Here is a 23,025-nt window from a genome sequence, read left to right on the forward strand (position 1 = left end):
AGCAGTAAGTTGTTGAGGTTCTGTGAGAAGTGGTGTGCAGCAAGTGCTTTTCTGTAAGCAAATGTTACTCAGAGTAAAAAAAATGGAGAAAACTGGAGGAAACAACCACACATTTTTTGCTACCTACAGTGCTGGGTATTTGGTCCTCCCTCTGGTCCTTGCCCTAGCAAACCACGGTTTTTAGAGATCCTTAATAGAACTACAGCTCTGCTAATTACTGCTTTCCAAAAATGAATTGTCATTCTGGTTGAATATAGTTTTGCTTTGTTGACAAGCTTGATTATGCTTCTTTCATTGTTATGCTCTGAGGTGTACAAAGACCCTTGGTAATTCCCTTGATCTGTGTTTAATCTGCCTTCTCTCTCTGGTCTTGCATATGTAGAGGATGTAAATGAGGACATCTCTACAGTCATTTCAGTGATTACAGTGGTGCAGCATTAATTCTGGACTGGGAATGAATGTTACTCAATAGTATTGCATTTGGAAATTAAAGCTTCTAGACAAGAAGGTCTCATTTGTGCCTTGTATGGTTCTTACAGAAACTTCATGGTTTTTCTGTCTGTATCCCTCCTGCCACTGATCATAAAAACTGCCTTAGCGATTTGGGAGAAAAATATTAGTGTGACACATAGTTGAAGACTATGACATTTCAAACTGCTTAGAGGAAAGACTGCCTCAGATGTGCAAGGAGTACAAAATAAGCAGATAGGAGGGAACAAAGGCTCTTATTCAGCAATAGTCAGAACTCTGCAGTGAATGAATTACAGGCTTTGATTATTTTTTCTGTCACGTACAAAGATGACTGCTGTCTTTTAGTTGATAAGCATTTAAAGGGTTCAATATCTTTTAAGCTGCTGATCTAAGTGAAAAATGCAAATGCCTGTGTATCTTGTTGAACAGAAGAAGCCAAATAGTTATTTCTTTTAGGAGTATACACAAAATAGATAAGGAATATTTGCAAACTCTTATTTCTGATAATTTTTTTCATGCTGCTGCCTCATTGTAAATCTATAGTGATCAGTGATCAATTACAAAAATTTATACCAAGCTGTTTTTCCCAGACTACTTTCACAGTTCTTTTAGCTCACCAGGAGAGGCTATCTAAAAATAAAATGTATTTCTTGGTCTATAGATAGGATTTCTTTTGTCTACATTTTAAAATTACTATAGTTAGTGATTAGTGGGCTAGTATGTTAAAAGGTTCGATGTAGCGATTAAATGAAGCTCAGTTGTGTGTCAGGAAATACCTGTCTCAAATATAAGGCTTGATTCAGTGTGTGTTGCTAAAGAGATTTCCATTGAGACCAAGAGATTTCCATTGAGTGTTTTTGTGTGTGCTAATGTTTCATTGTCCTGTGCTAACCTATCAAATGTCATTGGCTTACTGTTGCTCTCAGTAGCCAAAAGACCATTAAACTTTATGAAATTGAATAATTGGAGGATGACTTTGGTTGAGTACAAGTAGCACTAAGCGGCATATGATTCACCTCAATGTTTTTGAGCATTAGAAGAAGTTCTTATTTTAGTGTAGTCTAATCTTTTTGTTAGTTTTATCTTGGATATGGAAGACATGTGGACATGCTGGGAGATTATAATAGTGGCATTTACCAGAAAATAGAATCATAGTTTCTAAAATTCAAGTCCATCTATTAAAGAAAAGATTTCTGAATATGAACATTTTTTTTTTATATGATACAATGTCAGACTTTTTGTTACATATAGTTGGTCCAGAAAGCAGGAATAAGAAAACCTGCAGATTTATATAGACTTGAGTCATCATGTGATCTTATTCAGTTGATATTGAGAAATATTGTTTTACCTTTATCCCAAGCATTGCAGCTATAGTCCCTCTTCTGGGGAAAAAGAAGTTCTATCCAAATCAGTGGCTGCAGTGACAGACATCAAAAAGGTCAAATTAATTGTTATAAAAGCAGCAGAGTTCTTACTTAAATAGAAAACAGCTATTGTTTCATGGTATTTTCATGAAAATTTAAATGAAGAAATTATGGGCAAATTACTGAGTTTTTAAATCAACTCCATGCTGATGATTTAGAAATTCTAATGCCATAGTAGGACTGTTCCATGAAATGGAAGCCTGAAAAAAAACCTAGCGATCTCTCAGATATGTGTTCAATGGGTTTTGCATTTGGCCTTACCATCTTTTCCCTTCCCATGCAATGCTGTGAAGACACAGAAATGAATTTATTTCTTTACTTTGTCTAAGTATATTATGATAAAGAATGAAAATTACTACATGAGGAATGAAACCTGTTTTTCTATGAATTTATGTCCCATATTTCCTGCCTTCCACCATTCCATGTCCTCCATTTACCCACATTAAGATGCTCAGCTCCTTTTTTAAATGGATGGCTAGACAAAAAGAGACAGGGACAATTTATTGGTGCTGACCGATAAAGAGCTGTGAGAGATACAGTGTTAAGGGCAGCTTGGCTTTCATGAGGTTATGAAGTTAGTAGGGGTACTAATCTTCCTCATACAGACTGATTTTTACCAAGCTTTCAGGAACTTAATATTTTTTAAGACTTGCATTTGGCTGCAAAATGTCTATCAGGACACTGATAAATGGACAGAAAAATGAGATGAGGTTGCAGGACCCTCATTTTTCCTGGCTGACAGGCAGAAAATTAATACATATCTTGAAAACAACTATTCCTTCTTCTGTAGGTTGAAGTAGGTCAGGTAGGGAGAGAGTGTAACTGATAGAAAAAAAAATGGAGATTGTAGAAGAAATTACATGTGGAGTGCTGAGATGGTTTGAATGAAGAGAGCACAAAAAATAGAAGAGAGACTAGGACAAAATATGATGCTGAAAGAATGAAAGAAGGTGAATTGGTTGTTGATTTAGAAAAATAAATGGGAAGTAATACAGAAAAAAATATATTAAGAACATAAACAAGGGATACAGTAATTTTTAAAGCATAGGTTTGAATGATACTTGGCACAAAATTTTGTAACAATCTATTATTCAAATAGTTATGTCTATCACTTCACCTGCTAATGCTTGTTTCTCAAAGGGGCAGAGGTGGTTCAGCTCTGATTTTCAGACCTCTATTTTATCATCCTGGTCTGCTTCATATTTTTATTTGATTATTTAGTGATTATTTTGCTCAGATCTTTCCCTTATATTGTCTCGTGCTTTCCAATGTAGTCCATGTTAGTTATTCAGATACTAAGTCAAATAAAGCCTAAGTGGGTTCAGCATCTGCAGTGAAATGAATTCAAATGTCTCTGAACTTTATGAATTTCTGCTATCAGAATTGAAAATAATTTAGGAAATAAGAATGAAGCAGATACTGGATGCAGAGATGTTAAAGCTCCTGCTTCTTTGAGAGGTTTGGTGAAACAAAGTCTCGCCACTGTCCTGGTCATGCTGAAATTCCCAGTATGAGCCAGAGTGAAAAACGAGGGGTATGCCACAAGTGGTATTGCCAGTACTTTCTCAGTTCCTTTCTCCATCTAGATATTTTCTTTCCAGAACTTGGCATCTCTTGCTATGGTCTTTTTTTTTTTTCTTGCTGTTCTTCATCAACATTCCTGTACTTTTCATTTTCCAGAATTCATGTTTTTCTTCTGTCTGTTCTGCCATTAACTTCTTATATTCTTACAGTCTTCCTCTTCATCTACAAATTTAAGAAACATCACTTTTATTTTGATCTTTCTCTTCAGATCAAAGGAGGTTTTTTGCTGGGGCACTCTAACTATTGTTTGTCCTACATGGTTATTTGAATTGTGTTAAAAGCTACTGACCAGCTCACTGGGGGAAAATGAAAATATCGTTGTCTTCAGCAATGAAATTTCAGTCTGTTTTACTTATTAATGACCTGATGCTTTTAAAAGTTTAAAGTTGTTGTTGGCTTCTGACAAGTTCTCCAAATCTATAGTTAGCTTCAGTAAAATTATTCTGAGGAGAATTGTTTTGTGGGCCATATCTGGCAGGATAGTGTTTTGCTTCTGGATGAATATTGCCAAGATTTGTTCCAACGATGTTTCTGTGTGTGTATTGGGGTGTGAGTATGGCAGGGAATTAGCTGGCCCATTCTTAGATCCTCCAGAATAACTGGGGAAGTTCTCTATCTGGTGTTGTTCACAAAAAGTGTAGTGCAGTACTTGGATTAATAGAGGATTTATGGATCTTACAAATCACTGGATTGTTCATGCCTTTAAGAATTGCCCAGGATCCCATCTGTTTTTCTATAATAAAAGAATAGCTGAGGCACCATTCATCTTCTTGTTTTATAACTTAGCTTCACTGTCTTCCTTTTTGATGTGACTCTACTTGAGAATCAGAGCATCTGGAAGAGTAAGGGTACTGAACAGAGAGAATGGTGGTGGTTGTGAAGAAGGGAGATAAATAAGGCTAGCTAGATGCTCTTAGTATTTCAGGGGTTTAGGGACCTTCATAGTCCTGGGGTAGATCCCTCTAAGATTTTAGGACTTTCATCTAATGGAATGTGGCTGTTTTCCCTGCCTCTTTGGTTGTAGAAGTCTGCAGTCTTTCCTTAAAGGTTATATTGGAGGAACCTCAGAAAACACCCAGACTTAAAAGCTTGGATTTTATTTTTTTCAAAAAAGTATTATAGTGAAAAGAATATGTACTATTACAGCCTGATTATTCCAGGAATTTGAGGGACAGTTGAAATTTTAAAAACCTGAGAATATTGATAAACAATATGCATGTAGTTTCTGAAAGGCAAGAGGAGAGCTAGATAATCTCAAATTTTAATTTATTAATAGACTTACAACATTTAAGGCCTAAAATAAGTGCTGGATTTGAACATGAATATAGCAAAACTGAATATGCAAGTTAATTTATGAAGGCTCTAATTAGTATGTATAAGAATTAATTAAAACTCAGAAAAGGACTTTTCTACATGGAATATCAGCTGAATGTCGTGATGCCACACAGACTTGAAGGGTAATCTTATAATGTGTCCATGAAGATTTTTGGGATGAAAAGGATCTCTTTAGTTTAAAGGATCTCTTTGGTGCAGTATTGTTCATCTGTATTTCCTGAGACTTCCTAAAGACCTCCTAATTTTCTTCCCATAAACAGGGAACTAAAAGATATAGAGGGTGAAGGAAGGATAAGTCTATCCATGGTGCTTTATTCACACTGGTGAAGGTTGGAAGCTGCTACAAAAGTTCCTGTTTTCTGAAACCTTTGCTATTAAGTGTTATGTTTTAGGCTATACACAAAGAAGGATTATTTGAATAGATGTATTTAATTGTGGTCAAGTCGGCAAATACAGTTCAAAGTATTGAGGAGTCATGAGTTACCAGTCCAGTGGATTAATAAATATTTTCCTTGAGTTTAGCTGCCATTATACTTTAAATGTCTATTTAAGGAATCTGCTCATAGTTATTGCTAGAACACAATGACTGGGAAATCTAGAGGCATTTAGTTAAAAGAAGATTTTTTAGCATTCATGCTACTCGTTTCAGTAGTGTTAGCAGATTGTATGTAGATTTCCTCAGAAGTAAACATACTCTTGAACCAAATATATATTAAAATTATTAATTGTCACTATTAAGGAGAGCTTCAAGTGCCAGCAAATGAATAAGATGTGAAGAGGTGGAGTAAAAGAATGCAATAAAATCAGGGTAGTGTATCTGAAGTTATAAGAATGAGCCAGATGGGTTTTATTTCTAAATTTACTTTTGAATTCTGAATCTGTTTACATCCCTAACTAATTCAGTCTATTTTGTATGTAGCAGTTTGTCTTAAGAATATCAAAAATCCATGCTATGGAATTCCAGAAGTACTTTTTCTTTGCCCATCTCTTAATGAAGTTGATTAATGTGTTCTTAAATACTTTCAAGTTAAGTGGGAGTATCTATCTACATAAACCACCAATTTTCTTCACTGTCCCCGCAATCCAGGACTGTTATTATCTGTTGTTTTCTCAGCAAACATCTGTTTTAGTGTATGTAGAATGATGTTATAAAATTATTACAAGAGGGTTTGTAGCAGTGTTTACTACAAGAGTAAGTTTGCTGAAAGGCATTGGAGAGTTAGTCACTACTTGATAGAATATTAGTCCTTTTAGTCTACTTTAACCCTCTTCTATTAAAAATTATATCAAGCACCCCAAACTTTATTGAGGTGCAACCTGCTGTGTGTCATACCTAATTTCTCTTTTCATGGTCTCAGCTATTTAAATTGCAAGTTCTTTGGAGAGGAATTTGCTGCTACTCTTCATATGCTACTCTACACACAGGGGATATGTCTTTGGTTCTTGGCTTTGTAGGAGGCTTATAAATTTCTGTGTTGATCATCTCAGTCACACGCTGACAATGTTGTGTAGGATATAAAAGCCATAAGTGTTTTATTATCATCTCTTCATTGTTTCTTAGGATGTTCAACCTAGCCCTGGAGCAACCCCATTTGGTTTTGAGTGCAATTTAAAAAATTTTCCGTGTTACTTTGCATTATGCCTGTGCTTGTTTTCATTTTTCTTTATCTCAGCACCACCATCTTTACACTACAGCATTGTTCTTGGTGCTACACAGGAAGAATCCACGTTAGAATTTTGGAATTATTTTTGGCGTTTATAGTGTAAAATGATACATACTGGAATATTAAAATCCTGGTATGTTGAGTCAGTAAATTTATGGTTGTGTTAACATTTCTCTGCAAGTTGTTTCATATGTGCTTCCCTGCTGTGGTCACATTAGTTCCTTATGAACTGTTTCTGCAATCCGTAGAGCTGGAGAAAAGATCTGTCCTGATGTGAATTTCAGTATGCAGCATCAGCATAACAATGGAAACTCTGCCTCTGGGCACCACTGTGAAGAGCCTGGCTCAGTCTTGTTTGCACCCTCCCTTTGGGTATGTACATACACCATGAGCTCTCCTCTTCCCAGTCCCCTCATCCAGTCCCTTAATTATCTTTGTGGCCCTCTGTTGGGCTCTCCAGAATGTCCATGTCTCTCTTGCTGAGGAGCGCAGAACTGGATGCGGCATTCCAGGTGTGGCTTCACCAATGCTGAGCAGAGGGGCAGCATCACATCCCTTGTATGGCTGCCAGCACTGCTCCGAATGCAGCCCAGGATACCATTTGCCTTCTTTGCTGCAGGGGCACATTTCCAGCTCATGGTCACTGTGGTGTCCATCAGGACATCCATCTCCCTTCCTTGCCAGGATGCTTTCCAGCTGTGCAGCTCCCAGTGTACACAGGTGCCTGGAACTGTTCCTCCCCAAGGGCAGGACTTGACACTTCCCTTTTTTGAACTACATGAGGTTCCTGTCAGCCTATCCAGGTCTCTCCAGATGGCAAGCACAGCTCCTTTGACCCATCAGCTGCTCCTCACAGTTTGCTGTCATCTGCAACTCTACTAAGGGTTTACAGTCTACCCCATTATTCAGATGCAACTGCAAATTTGCCCAAGAAGAAAACAGTAATATTTTCTAAATAATGATGCAGAATGCAGGTCTGAAAATGTGTATTGAGATTGCTGGAGTGCTCCCAGCTGTAGATCGCCTTACACTCAGACTGCTCACAGGTGCATGTCTTCTGCTTCAGTGAGTGCTTGGTTACCTTTTTGTGATCAAATTTAAGAAAATGTTATGTATTTCACAAAAGAGTTATCAGTACATGCTTTTAAGCACTAGTTTTTGATAAAACTAGCGTTCTTCACCCAAACTGAAAGTTTTGCATGATTTCTGAATGTGTTAATGAGATGAGGAAAAGTAAGCATGGCCTTGCTAAGGCTAAATTGTGATTAATATCTGGATGTGTGTGGATAAGGGATGAGCAGTGAATGACACCTTGACTGCAAGAAAGCTTTTGATACTCTCAGAATACTCCTGTATCCAATGAAAAGCTCTGGTCCAGCGTCCAGTGGACAGCTGGGTAGGTAAAATATTGTTTGTGTACTTGCATAGTCATGGTTAGTGGGTAGAGCACTATTCTAACTGGAAGCCAGTGACAAGCAAGGACTGCAGGGATCTTTACCAGGGCCTCCCTCCCTCCCTTCCTTCATCAATGCTACTGTTAGCATCATCTCCTCTTCTGCATTTGCACTGTTGAAATTATAGCCCAGCTTCTCATTAGGATTTTCTTCCAGCTATATATTGCTAATACTAAGGAGTTGGTGAAAGAAGCAGCCATGTAGAAGCACAGTTGGACTGATTGTTTAGGAGAGAACAGATTTAAAGGAGTGATGTAAAATGAACTTAAGTTTCTTTTTTTGACCTTTGCTGCTTATTAGAAGTCTGTATTCAAATGCATAGTATGCATTTTCAAAGAACTGAGTAGACAGATGGCAGCTGTCTACAGCATACTACACTTGAGTACATGGTTTGATAATTTATTTGATGAAGTATTAATAATTTGGTTTCAGGTAAACATCTTATTGGGCAGCAAATACATTTCTAATACTTCTCTTAATTTTCCTACTTTTTTGTCCATTGCAATAATACTTATAGTTGTAATGCATCATACTTTGTTGATTTTGTCTAATATCTGGTCTTTTATTGTGATTTGAAATCAATTGGAAAGGAGGTTAGACTAAAGAAATTTTGGGGTTTTGTGTGGTGGTTTTTTTAGTTGGTTGTTTCTCTGGGGAGAGAGTGTTATGGGTTTTGTTTGTTTTCATCTTTTACTCTAGAGAAAGCAGGTAAAGATATGGGGACAGTGTCAGAGGAGGGTTGTCTAGCAGGACAGCCTCTCTTAACACTCTGTGACAAGGGAACTTTGTGACAGTTACCTGTTAGTGTTGTCTTATTTGTTTTGCTTCTCCTTGATAGAAACCCAAATCAAAGTGTCTTCATCTTTGGCTCTTTGCAGTCTGGAAACCATGAAGGATCTGCTTGTCATCATTCTTGACATATAAATTAGTTATCACAGATCATTTTGCTTTGGGGGAGACTCATTCTGTGCTTCCAAAGCTGGCAGTAGGTCTGAGCTTGTCCCAGCAACTTTTGCTGTGCCATCTGCAGTCAATGAATTCCAGACTTGTAGTTCAGAAAGCACAGACCTTGGTTGTGTCAGCTGAAAAAGCAGACATGAGTGGATTAGAAGCCTCAATTTTGGTTGAGTAGTAACAGGAAGACTAAGATCTGCGCTCTGCTAATGTGGGCCAGTTCAAATTGGCAACTGTTTAGCTGTTTGTCTCAAGCTAGAAAGGTGATGGACTTGTTTTCCATTCCCTGCTGTTAATCAGCATACTAGTTTGTTACAGAGTTGCCTATGATTTTTTCATTTTATTGTTTGAGAAATTTTGGTTAAAGATTTTTTTTGTCCAATGGCCTTCTTAAGTGATGTAATAAAAATGACTTATTTTTCTTTCCAAGTAGATTTATCTTTGATCTTCATAGATGGTTGCCAGTGTTAGGCTAAGATTCTCTGCTGTATAATTTCCATACTGTGATAATGTTTGTTATACTTAAGAGAATCTTAACAGAAGGAGGGTAAGGCTGACTTCCTTGTTACCAGTAGCTGGGAAATCTCATTCATGCTTTGGGCTGTTGAACTGATGAAATAATGGTTTTTCATGTCATTTTTTTATCTGGGAATTTTCTTGGTTGAAATGATTCAATGGATTTCAGTCAGTTTTTGGAAGAGTGGCATAGACACTGTGATAGAGTATATCTCTCATTTTCCTTCTCTGGAAATCTAATTCTGTTGAAACCCACAGCAAATTATGTTATTTTGTTTTCCTGTTTCATTTTTTCTTCAATGTTAAGAATTATTTTTTGTTGGTTGGCTCTTTAAAGAGGGCGTACTTTTCCTAGTTTTCCTGCTTCTACGAGAAGGCACTCTTGGGGTATGGTTTGCAAACTAGAAAATGTTTGTTAGGAAGTGGCAGGATTTTCTTGTGTCCAGGCTACTAGGACACAAACTGTTCCCCTTCCTTTCTAGTCCTTCTCTTAGGACCCTAGGGGAAAAAAATAATGCTTGAGGATCTGTTTGGTTTTCCAGAGATCCCAAAATTCCAGTGGGATTCATCCTCTGGGATGTCTGGAAATTGGAGATGGAATAACTGCGTTTTCTAATACTGTCAGTATCACATGCACAAACAATTCATTGTAGCTGGGATGTGTCATCCTGTGGATCTGCATGTGCTAAGTGAATGTAATCCTCAGTGATTTGTCTGGCAGATTATGTTAGATATTACTCTGTGGGAAGTGCTGAAGAAAAATCTGGGATCTTATTTCTATTCCTGTACTTGTGGTGTTCAGTACCAAGAATACTGCTATGCAATTTGTTATTGAAATATTAAAGGGAAAGTAGAACTAATAGGTTGGGGAGAGTAGCCTCCCTCAGGTTTTATGTTTTCCAAGCACAAATTCATTAAAGCTGGTCTAAAAATGAAAAAGAAAAATGTTTTTCAAGACATTTGTTGAAACTTTATCAAGTAAATTTTTGTTAAAGCTTCCATATTCTGATTTGTTTTCAGCAAAAGCACATACCAATTAATGTTCATTTTTATAGAGTTTTAGAATTGCTTCATACATGCTCAGTACAAAATGGAATGCAATAAAATATAATTTCAATACTTTTCCCAGCTTTTTAAATATTATTATGGAGAGCTAGTTTTTTGATTATGCAGGAAATCAAAAGTATGCAAAAATTTAAAGGGGAAAGTGAACATAATTTAAAAAATCATTAAATCATTTTCTGTAAGAGATGGAAAATCTTTTTTTTTTTTTTTTTTCCCTGAGAACAGAATTTTCTTCTTAATGAAAATAGCTAGCTTACCATTGTGACAAAACAACAGCTATTTATAAGAAAAGTTTGGCTTTGATAATTTCTCTAAAGGCAGTATCTGTGTTAGTGAAGCAGCTGGTTACACTGGTAGTTGTGGTGTTGCTATATGTGGAGAGCAGTAGTGTTACATGTGGCTTAGCATCAAACTCATTTTGGTTGGCTGCTTTCTACTCAGTAAGGGCAGGACGTGTTACTGGTAATGTCAGCACTTGGATTTCAAAGTGCTTGGAAGTGCCAGGCTTGCGTTGTTTTCTTCTGTCATCGGTGCCTGTAGGAGAGGAGAAAACTTCCAACACAATGAATTGAGTTGAACAGAAAAGTGATTATAGAAATTCTTGGATAGAGAGTGTAGTCAGGGAGGTTGAAAACAATTTTTTTAACTGCCTCACTCTAAAAATACTGGGCTGCATCTCAGAAAACCTTTGGAGTGCACCCTGAAAGCATTTGTTTTGCAGAGGCATTAGATTTTTTTACATTTCCTTATCAGATTGTGCTGTTAGCCTTTTGCTCTGACACACTGTCAATTGTCATTCTTGTGAATGACACCTGTGTAAAACAGAAATGACAATGAAATTGAGGTGGAAAAGTATAGTCAGTATTGGTTTCTGTTTTTTGGGGGGCTAATTTAATTGTTTAAAGCTCTAGAGTCTCTTCTCTACTGACTGGATACAGCAGAGGTGATATTGGTGTGCCATAACCTGGGTCTCTGCTGCCTTCCAGAAGGAGAGAGCACTGCTGAAGCTTTTTATGTGCAAACCTTGATGTGCCTTCTGTCTCAAAATCTGTCTCTGAAGTGGTGTTTGCTGCTCTGTGCTAACTGTACAGGATAAATCAGATTGTCCCTTTCAAGTGACTTTCCCAGTAATCCTCTCAGTGTTGAGATGTCAGGGGTGAGCTGGGAAAAAGAGGTTCTGGGCAGGGTAGGACGTCTCCCTTTTGGAAGTCCGGGGTTTTATCATCTGAACTTGGCTGTGATAGCACAGAGTGACTATGATGCAAAGAGAAGCCATGCTCTCTAAGTGCCTGGATGTTGCCTCTGACTTCCCTTTATGGTTTGTTACTGAAGATGGCAAGAAAAAGATTCAATTTTCATTTAATTTGAGATGTGATATACATGCAGAATCTCTTGGTGCCCTCTAAGTCTATGTGGACTTTAAAGATCAGCAAGCAACAACTTCTAGTTGTAAAGAAGGAACATTTTTACCAGTGCTAATCTTTTAAGCCATACCACACTTTTGAAGATACATTTTCAAAAGTACTCTTCATGAACTGCAGAATGTACATACATTTCAAAATCTTAATTTTTTACTTGGGTAAGAAACTGTAAAGACTGCAGTTTTGGAAGACAGAATGCAAATGTTGAGAAAATGGGGGAAAATCAGTCCCTTACAGAAGTACAGGTTTTTGGTTTTGAGGGGACAAAATACATTGTTCTTTGAAAGGTCATCCTTTTCTCTACCTAATCCAGACTAATAAAACCACTCCATCTGTCCACCTTCAGAAAAGGTGGTAAAATGATAGGATTCTATGCTGGCCAGTTTGCTACACTGTGCAGTTTTAGCCACTCCAGTTTATGCAGTTTTCTCCAGTTTTATGCAGTGGTCTGAAAGAAGTCTGGAGGTTGAGGAGCCCCTTACCTGATGTTATTGAGCTGCATTTATTTGTTCTCTAAATGCTCTTCTGAATTTTGGGCTTTGGTGATCATCCTGGAGATGATCACCTCATCTAAATTAACAGGAGCTAATGTTTTGCCATAGATTTAAAAGGTGAAATTAATGTCTTATAGAAGAGCAGTGATACCTGCAAATAATCACTAACCATGTCTGCTGTGCCCTGTAGATAGCAGAGCAGCTAGTTGTGAAATTTGCACTTTTAACTGGTAATTATTTTGCATCCAGGAAGTAAGGTTAAATTTTCATTTGAAGATATAGAAATTAAATGTTAGCTATTCTAGAACACTATGAATGTATTTGCCAGACTTTGCTCTAAGCTATGCTAACTGAAATATTTTTTCATGATAATAGATATTTAAAAATTGTGTCTACATGAATCCCATCTGTTGTTATTGTCTGCTCTTGTTACTGTATTGTGCTGTCATACGTAAGATAGAAAAAAATAATATAATAATTAAAATTAAGAGGGCATACAAAGACTAATATGTTTGCAATATGTTTGCTAACTGAAAGTATTTATTGACCAGGAATTTCTTAGTTTGATACCTAATGGATCAATTTTCCACAAAAAAACCTGTATTAAATTAATTGGAGAGAATGATCTGTAAGCTCAGAAGACAAAGAACAAAGCAGCTATTAAAAATAATTAGAAATACATGCTCAACAGTTCAGTGTTGAGAACATTTAATAGGTGCTCAAAAATAAATTTTTATAGTTTGAAAAGTAAGACACTAGTAATGAGCTGACTCATAACTGTGTGGCACAGAAAGGCAGTGATAGTGAATGGAAATAGTCTCAAGGTCCTGCAAAGTTGGATTTTGCACCTGTTTTTAAAATATTTCTATCAAATATAAGGAAGATATTGTAAACATTACTGCTAAAAAGTTAGAGGTGTAGGAAACAGCTAAGAAACAGATAAAACAGACAGTTACTGATAAAGAGAAGATAAGCTCATTAACTGAGCTAAGTTCAGGCACATTCAGTATATCCAAATACGATTTTGTGTCTTGAAATAATAAAGGTACACTATATTTTCATCTTTATTTCAGGAAGCCATTATTTTAACCTTCTTTCCCACAGTTGCATTTATCACTAAAAGCTGGACTCATCCTGTTATGCTGCAGCTGCATTATTTCTGCATTTGATGGTGTTCTGAATAAATCTGGAATGCTGTTTCCAGATGGGTGTGCTTCAAGAAAGACATAGAAAACTGGAAATTATTCAGTGTAGGGTTTTAAGAATTATGAAGGAATTGGAAATGTACTTTTTGCTGAAAGATTTAGAGATCTTTCTGCTTAATTTAGCAAAATCATGGTTAAGAGACTATTCGATCACAGTCTTAATGTATTTATTTGGGAGCAGAAATGTGATAACAGAGAGTGCCTTCTTCTAGCAAAAAAATAAAACACGAAGCAGCAGCTTTAAAATTAAATCAGCCAAATTAATTTGGAAATAGGGTGCAAAATTGTAACCAGGAAGGGGTGTAAAAGTTGTAACAATGTACCAATAGGTATGACTCATTTACAAACACTAGAAATCCTTAAGGTTGCTTATGTTCCTGAAAAACACACTGTAGGGTTAGCTGGGTTCTAAAACACCAAGCCTCTGCATGATTTTGTAGCAGAAGTGATACATATAGTGTGTTATAGTAGGGCTGAGATGTGTGCATGCAATGCTTGGTGATCACAGTTGCTTGTTCAGTCTTAACAAGCTCCCACAGACTTGGACTTCCTTGAAGCCTGTGGGAATCATGTGTAAAAACAAGGATTTCTCACACAGTAGAAGCAGGTTACCAAGAAGAGATTATTTTCCCCTTCCCCCTGCCTTTTCTTTATTTCCATGTATTCAATTTGAGAACAGATTAAATAAAAGTTATTAATTATTTAGTATAAAACACCATATTGGATTCAAGAAACTGGAGATGCAAAAATAATTGGAGACTGAGACATAGTGAAGGAACAATTAAAGATCTTTTTCTTCTTCTTCCCTAAACATTAAATTATCTCTTTGGGGAGATAATTTACAGGACTGAGGGTTTATTGGTCTGACCCCATGTGAATTTTCCCATATGCTAATAGTATTTGTTTATTGTCTATTATCTTCTGAGAAATAAAATCTGTAACTTTAATCACAGCTTGTAATGTATCAAAATGAACGATACATTCAGTTCAAATAATGAACCTCTGAGAACAAGTATATGCAAAAGAATATTTTTTTAAAATAAAGAGGATTAAAAAAAACCCGAACAACTGAACTGAACTTTAACATTGATTAGTTGTATCAGTTTTACTATAGCAACTTGTGTGATAGCAATGGATTGTATCAGTTTTAATCATATCAGCTTAAAACTGGAGTGTACATTTTGTTCATAGAACTGTTGTTCTGATGTACTGGACAGATTTATAGTGCAGTTAATATGTAGTTAATACTGCTGTTCCTTTAGATATGAGTTTCCAGTGCTGGAAAAATACCCTAGAAATCCACCTATGTAACTGGATTACTTTCCAACTGTTGAAATTACTTTTCCTGTCTTGTTTAGCTCTGAATGTTTTCAAACCACTTTGTAGTACAGTATATGGAACATGTTCGTAGCCTACGAGTTGCCAGTACATCTGTGCATGAGCTGCTTAGAGCCACTGATTGAGTCATTGCTAGAAAAGCAAAAGAATTAGTAAAATATTTGAATCAGAGAGAAAGCTGCATAATTAGGGCATTACTTTTATGTATCCTATTATGTAGATAACATGGAGCTGTCTGACTGGAGAGTGTGCTGGTGTAGACATTAAATTAAAGATCACAGAATTCAGAAGGTCTGATCTGATAGTAAGCACTGTCTTAGGCTTTTCCACTTGATAATATTAGACCAGCAGTACACTTTGTACTTATCTTAAATATCAGACTGTAACTGTTCTTGAAAGATAAACATGCACAATAATCTTATTTTTTTTCTGACATACATATCTAGAAGTTTATGAAAGATTTTGTGTCTTTTTATTATAACAAATTTAAAATGCATATCATGGAAGCAGAGACTTTACTACCATATTTCTTATTAAAGGCATCTGATAGTATTTGTTTCAGGCAATTTAGCATAGTTCCAATAAACATCAATATATTTGTGTGTGGTGAAGCTTTATATTTCCCATCAGATTAAAAATATTTTGCTTTCATTGTTACCTGTTGCAATCAACACAGTTTTGGTTTTTTGGAGCAAAGATGGTTAGGTGATCTATATATATACATAAAAACTGCGCAAATATTGAAATTTAAATTAGAAAATGTACTTCTACTTGCCATGTAAAATTTAAATATGCAGCACTAATCCACATATTTCTTGCTAAAATTTTTACTTAGCAGTTTAACTTTCTGAATAGCAATGGTTCATGACTTTATATAGGATCTATTTGTACAGCAATATCAATGAAGAATTTATTTGTGTATGTGTATTTTAGTATTTTGAGGACTGAATTTTTTACTGGCTACTTGTTAAAATCCTTATCCTATTTCATAAATGTTACAGTTTGCATTGATAGAGTAAATTAATATTAAATGGGTTTAAATTTATTCTTGATACTTGCTTAAAATTGAGTGGAAAATGTGAATACTTTTATAGTGAGTATAAAACCATCCTATAAATGACTCAGTTGAGTATTTTAGGATAATTTATTGTTCACTGAAAATGCAAGAGGGAAAAAGTAGCTGTGTTCTAACACTGTGAACAAATTCACATATTTCATATATTCCATAAGTAGTACAAGTAAGAAATCACAAGAGCTGTAATTTGATGAAATTTTGGGCATTTGTTTTTTCTTTTCAGTCGGTGGCAAAGACTGGGCGATTGCTGATTAGCCATGAGGCTCCCTTGACAGGAGGATTTGCATCTGAAATCAGTTCCACAGTTCAGGTACACAGATTATTTGTTTTTAAGTGTTCTAAGTGGATGAATATGTTTCCCTGTAGAAGAAGTACTTAACACTACATTAAAAGCTGAGGTTTTGTGTTTTTTTTAAATTATTCTCTTTTGCAGTTTTGTGGATGCTTGCCTTTCTTTATCTGAACAGCTGAGAAATCATGTACCTACTAGGCACTGTGCATAGTGTCTGCTAAGCTAGAAATTTAACTTCCACTGCAAAGCAGGGACAATGTGCACTGTGAGATGTGGGGGAAAACAAATCTTCATGTGTTGTCTGGTTTTAATATTCTTTTTTTTTTTTTTCCTCATATGCTTATCCCTTGAGATTCTTAAAAATACATTCTAGGAATGTTGAAATCAGACAGAGAAAAAGCATTCAGGTCCAGTACAGTATAACAAGGAGTGGCACGCAGTGTTCGGAGGCCTCTTGAGAAAAGTCTGCAGGAGTTCACAAGTTTGTGGTGATGCTCATGCACGTGTCAAGCTCATATGCACAGAACAGCTTGGAAAGGTTGAGATTTACATCAGTATCAGTTACAGCTGGAGCATTAGGGTTTGGAAGTCCTTTTGAGCTTTCTGATGTGTTTTATACCTGTACCTCCTTGGAAATTTTCCCCTTAACTTGATTTCTTTCCTGTGCACATCAGTGTTACTGGTTTATAGAAACATCTAAATTAAGTGTGTCCATCACTATCTGATGACTCTTTTTTGATTATCTTAAGATAGTTAAATTATAGGACTAGAGTGAAATTGGAGTGTAAAATTCACAAAATATAAACTATGTAGGCAGTAATTAAAGCTTGGTAATTAGCCTTTTTATGGAAAGGAATAGAGTTATTAGTTCTGGGAGTGTAATTCTGAATTAAATATGCAGAAGGCATCAGAATACTATGTTTCTTTATCTTTGTGGTATAGTTTCTTTTAAAGAGTAGTTGTACTAATGTACTACTGTACTGCTGTACTAATGTATTGCTACATTACTTTTAATGTAATTATATTAAAGTAAATTCAGTTTTTCTACCAAAATGTTTACTCCATTAAGAACCAAATATTTGATTTCATGGAGACCTCCAGTGTCTGAAGGGAGCTTATAAGGAAGCTGAAGGGCATTTCATCAGCAACTTTAGCGATAAGAAAGAGTCACGGATACAAACTGAACAAAGGGAAATTCATGTTAAATATATGAAAGAAATTCTTTACTGTGAAGGTGGTGAGACACTGGAAGAGGTTTCCCAGAGAAGCTGTAGATGCCCCAATCCCTGCAAGCCAGGTTGAATGGAGGAGCTCTGAGCAGCCTGGTCTAGTTGAAGATGTCCCTGCCCATGGCAGGGAGATGGAATGAGATGAAGGTCCCTTCCAACCCAAACCATTCTATGATTCCATGATTTTTCATCCTTTTAAATAATCAGTATTTGACCTCCTTTCTTTAGTAGATAGTCTCAGATTAAACTAGGACTAATAATGCCATAAGGTACTGCCTGCTGTGAGTGCAAGAAATTAATCTTCTTTATAAATTCTCACAAAAATGTGAAATAGGCTCAACAAAAAGAACCTGTCTTCTAGTGTCCTGTATTATTATCAACACTTGAGGAGAAAACTATTCTAAGGTGAGCAGCAAAGTCAAAATCTACCATATAACAAAAAAAAGCATATGTGGTGGATAAAAAAGTGAGCTGAAAAAAAAATCTTATCAGGAAATATCATTGGAAAAATATCGGATGCCCAAAATATTGCTAAAATTAAAATATAAGTTTTTAATTTTGACATACACTGAGAAAGACACTTACCTGATTGATCCTTCTTGAGATATTGTTCTTCATATCAGAGATATATCTGACACATATCGCTTGTTTAGAAAACAAAGTTGGAAGTGCTTTAGTAAAGGCCTATTTATCTCTGTCAATAGTGAAAGAAAATACTTGTTTTATCATAGTTGCTCATAATTTTATAGTTGTCTTTCTTAGTAAACTAGGTTGTCTATCTTAAGAAATATTGGTGTATTGCATATGCTCCTCAAAATAAATTTGAATATAACTCTTTGGCACTGCATTTGTCCATGACAAGTTTCTTTCATATAAATTGCTTGACTTGACTCTGTGTTATAACCATATAGTCATTACTCTGTATATCCATTCTTGAAGATTCTATCATCCATACTAAATTGGATTATATGAGTACTTTATAGTATTTTGATGAGTACTTTAAAGATTATACTGCAAAAGAGATTAAAATAAAAAGTTACAAAAGAACAGTATTGCTTTAGGCATAATAAAGACCTTGCTTTTCTTATTCAGTTAAAAATCTTGATCTCTTAATGATCAAGTTAAATCTGTATGTCTAAAATCACTGTGCTGTAAAAATGTAAACAAAAAGTGAAATTCTCTTTTGCTGGATACAATGCATACTGAGAATGCCAAAAATTGGGGATTGCAGTTGGCTTTAGTTTCTTCTTACACATGGAAGCAATAAGACTTCAATAAAATGTGTCCAGTTGGATTAGATGGTTAGTTTCCATATTGTTATTCCATCCTTGCTGTGAGGTCTAATCACAGAAATAAGGTGAATAGAAGTATATAGGCTATTTTAAAAGTTAGTGGTCACATACACTTGATGTGATATACAATTCAAGGAAAAGAGTTCAAATGGTAATAATGATGGCTTTCACTCACGAACTATAGGAAAAAATGTATTGATTGCTTTCCTTTTTGCATATGAGAGATTAAAAGCAGCATTTGGAGAGCATGTTAAATCAGATTTGTGTGTTGAGTACAGGATATTTTAAAGGGGTATGTTACTGCACTATGTGGTCATTTACTCTGCTCGGACATAAAACTAAAACCAAGAAACTAAAACCAAGAAAAGGTGGTGTACACAACTCTACATGATACAACTTTGCCCTTTGCTACAGTATTTCATATGTGCTCTCAAAGGGTATTCTCAAGTGAGCAACAGATACCAGCACAAATTCAATACAGATACAGTTAAAAGTCCCAATAGTTTATATTCTGTATAAAAGCTTGCAAAACTTTCCTATTCAGCAGAGGAAGTGTTAAACTTGTATAAAGCACGGTTTGAGAAGCATGGGGAGAGAAGCCCACTGACATGTCACTTCCAAAATAATGAAGAATTGTGTGTGAAAATCATCAGTACATTAATCATTTGTAATACACAGAAATATAAACCCAGTAACAGTGTCCTGTTTAAAAACAAAAATTAAAAAAGAAAAGAGGACCAGGCAGGATGGAGACAGCTAGCACAAAGAGTAAGAGACTCTTTGGATTACTTCACAGGGCTACTGTCTGCCAGCACTGGGAACTTGTTACGGGATGCAGGAGGAAGCATTTCAGAATCATACAAGCCTTGTGGGATGTTTAGAGAAGGAGTCAAACCTCGAGAGATGTGGGGGCCAAGGTGCTTTGGGGAAACACAGATATGCAAAAGCAGAAAGGGATAAAAAGGAAGCTTGTATTGTAGCTTCAATAATGTGATGGTTGCTCTTTTCTGATAGGGCTGAAATAAATTCAGGGAAGTAGCATATACTCTTTGGCACTGATCCTGCAAATACAGGAAATGTATGTCTCAGGAAGATCTTGGTGGCATTCTACCCATTCTCTGCAAGTAATGGCTAAAGTTTGTAAAAATAGAAAATTACTCTAATAATGTTTTTTAATGTTTTCATTTACGGAATTTAAATTTTCATTTAGGAATTTCGATTTTTGTGTACCTTGATGCCATTATAGCTGGATACACCATGAAAATATATGCTCTTATTAAAAGAAAAGAAATGTGTATGAGTAAAGAAATTTGTTAGCTGACCTGGCAAAAGTCATTACTGTCTATACAGTAACAAGTCAGCGCATTGTTTTTTGTAGACAGTTGCTCAGATGCATCATTCTTGCAGGAACAGAGCAATTCTGGTTTAATCGTGGTCCCTGTCTTTAGCACAGTTTCTTTTCTTACTGCCTGGTAAGTACTTTGTCCTTGGGCATCTGCCTGCACAGGGGCTGTTGGGTCAGCTACCAATGTTCAGGTGCACAGGTGAAGGCAGCTCAGTCCTCGGGAGCCCTTCCAGAGGACTCAGCATGTTTCTCAGAATTACACAGAAGTATCAATCTTCCAGAAGATTGGTATCAATCAGAGGATAGGACTCAGAAAACTCAGTGAAATAGCCTGTTTCTGAGAATTGAGTTACATTATCTTATTTTTTCAAATCTTGCATTCTGTATCTACAAATTGGATATAACAGTATTTGACTGTTTGATCAGTGGTGCTTTAGATTTATTCCTCCTGCAGCAAAATAAGGCCCAGTCTCCAGTAAGTGGTGTAATTTCCTGCTAGAGTGTGGCATTAGGGAAAATTATTAGATGAGCTGGTTTTGTGAGAAGCATTTCAGGAAAAGTGGGTATATTGTGAAATACCTTCCAAACACATAAGAGTTCCACAGCAGTTTTATCCTAAAGCAGGTTACCATAGGAAAAAATGTGCCCAAAAGAGTTAAAGAACAAGAAAAAAAAAAGTAATTATTTCAGCAGTATGAACATTTAAAATAAAATAACCTGGTACTGACTGATATTAAACAGGAACTGTGTTGAGTAACTATTATTTTACAGAATCCCAATGAAAAAATTTCACCTTTCTAACAAAATGCTTTCAGAATGTTTGTCCCAAATACTTCTTCATACCAGTGCTTTATCTGTCTTTAGAATTTGGGATGTTGAGATATTCCTAACAGTTCCATTATTTCAGTTTTCTGTGAGTAGAAGTTAAGGTGGGATTTCCCAAGGAAGCTGTAACAATCCTCTGTGGGTCTCAGGAAGTGAATGCAGTGCAGTACTTAAAGATACCCATGGGACCAGGTTTGAGTTTCAGATTATGTAGCTGTGTTTGTACTTAGTGCCAAAGGAACTAATGAATAACTTTGGGATTGATTTTGAAGTTATGGTGAATAGCATCGGATTTTGTGTTGGTGCCACTTGAAATCTTATTTTAATGAACAGCCTGTAAACTGGTATTAAAGTTGGACTTTATTGAAAGCAGTGATTCTGGTGTAATTGTTATTCATTTATAGGTGACTGTTTTCATTCTCACAAGGTGTATTGAAGCAAATTGCCTTTTGAGCTGACCTTTGAGACATAATGGAATGTATATGTGTTAAGAAGCTGGAGGAGCTTGAGGTACAAATTGTTAGAACTACATAATTAGGGAAATGAAGGAAATTTTAGTTGTTCTCTATTCAGCTGGAGAAATAATAAAAAGACTCAGATATATTTCCCTGAGTTGATTAGAAAAATAATTGAGGCCAGCCTGGACAGCTTTTCATAGGACACAAACCCTTTTCACTGAGTACCATTTCATGGAATGACTAAAGAAAGAGGCTCTGGACTAAATGTTACATAAATATCAAAAGAAAAGGCTCACTAAAACACGTAGGTACAGCAGTATGGTTGTTCATCTGATGTAAGAAAATTATTACATCTAAATTGATGGTTTTTAGCTTCCTTTGACACAATTACAATACAGTTAATCACAATTACAATAGGCAGTAAAATTGGAAGAGATAAAATATTGACACAATGTAGTCCTTCATTTGTTATTCTGTTTAACTTTCACTATCATTCTTTTGGCACATCTAGCAGCATAAACTACAATATAAAAGTCTGGTTTTATAGGTCACACCATAGTTTCTGACAGAAGGAGTGTGATCTAGAGAATATTGGTATAGATACAAGGAAAAGCTGAAATAAATACAGGCAAATAAATCCAAGGTGGTCATATATTGTTCAGCAATACAAAAATGAATAGGGATTTGAAGGAAAAGAAAATCAAAGTATACAAAAATAAGCCATAATGATGAAAACCAATAAGACTATTTCTTAAGTGAGGCATTGAGAGCAGTAGGGGAAATACCAGCATAAAGTTGCCATTCAGTGACTGGAGACAAAAGTACATGAAAATGTTGCCTGTGTTAATTAATTGTGATTCTGAACAGTTCAGCAAACTCCCGATTTATGATGTAGGATGAACTAGAAGAAATTTTTGCTATGCAAATGTGAAATCTTGCATAGCACTGAATGTCAGCATATTTTGTTACAAACCCAGGGTTTCTCAAAGGAAATGAAGCTTCGTTATTCATCTATTTAAAAAAAAAGGTTTATGCTCTATGAAAAATATTTGAAAAGTAGGATTCAACAGTGATTCTGAAGAGTTCAGTAAAATTGATATTAAAAAAATCCTCTTTCATTTTAGGAATTTGATGTATGAATTTAATGTGAATCATTTATAGTAATTATCAAGCTAGGAATTATTCATTATGTTAAAAGAGCTTTCCAAAGAGCTTGGATATAGCAGTCAACATTTAGCATTTTTTTTGTTTTCTTTTGTAAATAAGAAAGAAGAATTTCTTTGCCTTGTACTCCACTGTGTGCCCTGTGGAGGAGCATTGCTCTTCACTGCTATAGTGCTTGTGCAGTCCTGGGTTTGTGAGCACAACTATTGGGATTTGATGTTTGTGTTTGTCAGGCAGAAATGGCAATTTCCTGAACTTCTATCACATTTAATAGAGAATCAAAATCTAACAAGCAATGCCTCTTCACAGGATGGTGCCTGGGATTTTCTGCACACTAAATCTTTGAAGCCAAAATTATTTTGGATGTTACACAAAAGTCTCTTCTTATAGTTTGGATCAATGCATTTAAGTATCTTAATT

At 35.7% G+C, this 23,025-nt stretch overlaps 1 protein-coding gene across 1 annotated transcript in view; it reads left to right on the forward strand.

Annotated features, from left to right (window-relative positions):
- Nucleotides 1–23,025, forward strand: part of BCKDHB (branched chain keto acid dehydrogenase E1 subunit beta) — a 109,556-nt gene that overhangs the window by 47,923 nt on the left and 38,608 nt on the right. Inside the window, exon 9 of the mRNA XM_030267500.4 lies at nucleotides 16,224–16,310. Coding sequence (XP_030123360.3) covers nucleotides 16,224–16,310 — 87 coding nt within the window. The remainder of the gene's footprint in view (nucleotides 1–16,223; nucleotides 16,311–23,025) is intronic.

The sequence above is a fragment of the Taeniopygia guttata genome, chromosome 3 (assembly GCF_048771995.1).
Source record: "Taeniopygia guttata chromosome 3, bTaeGut7.mat, whole genome shotgun sequence".
In the NCBI taxonomy this organism is placed as follows: Eukaryota; Metazoa; Chordata; class Aves; order Passeriformes; family Estrildidae; genus Taeniopygia; species Taeniopygia guttata.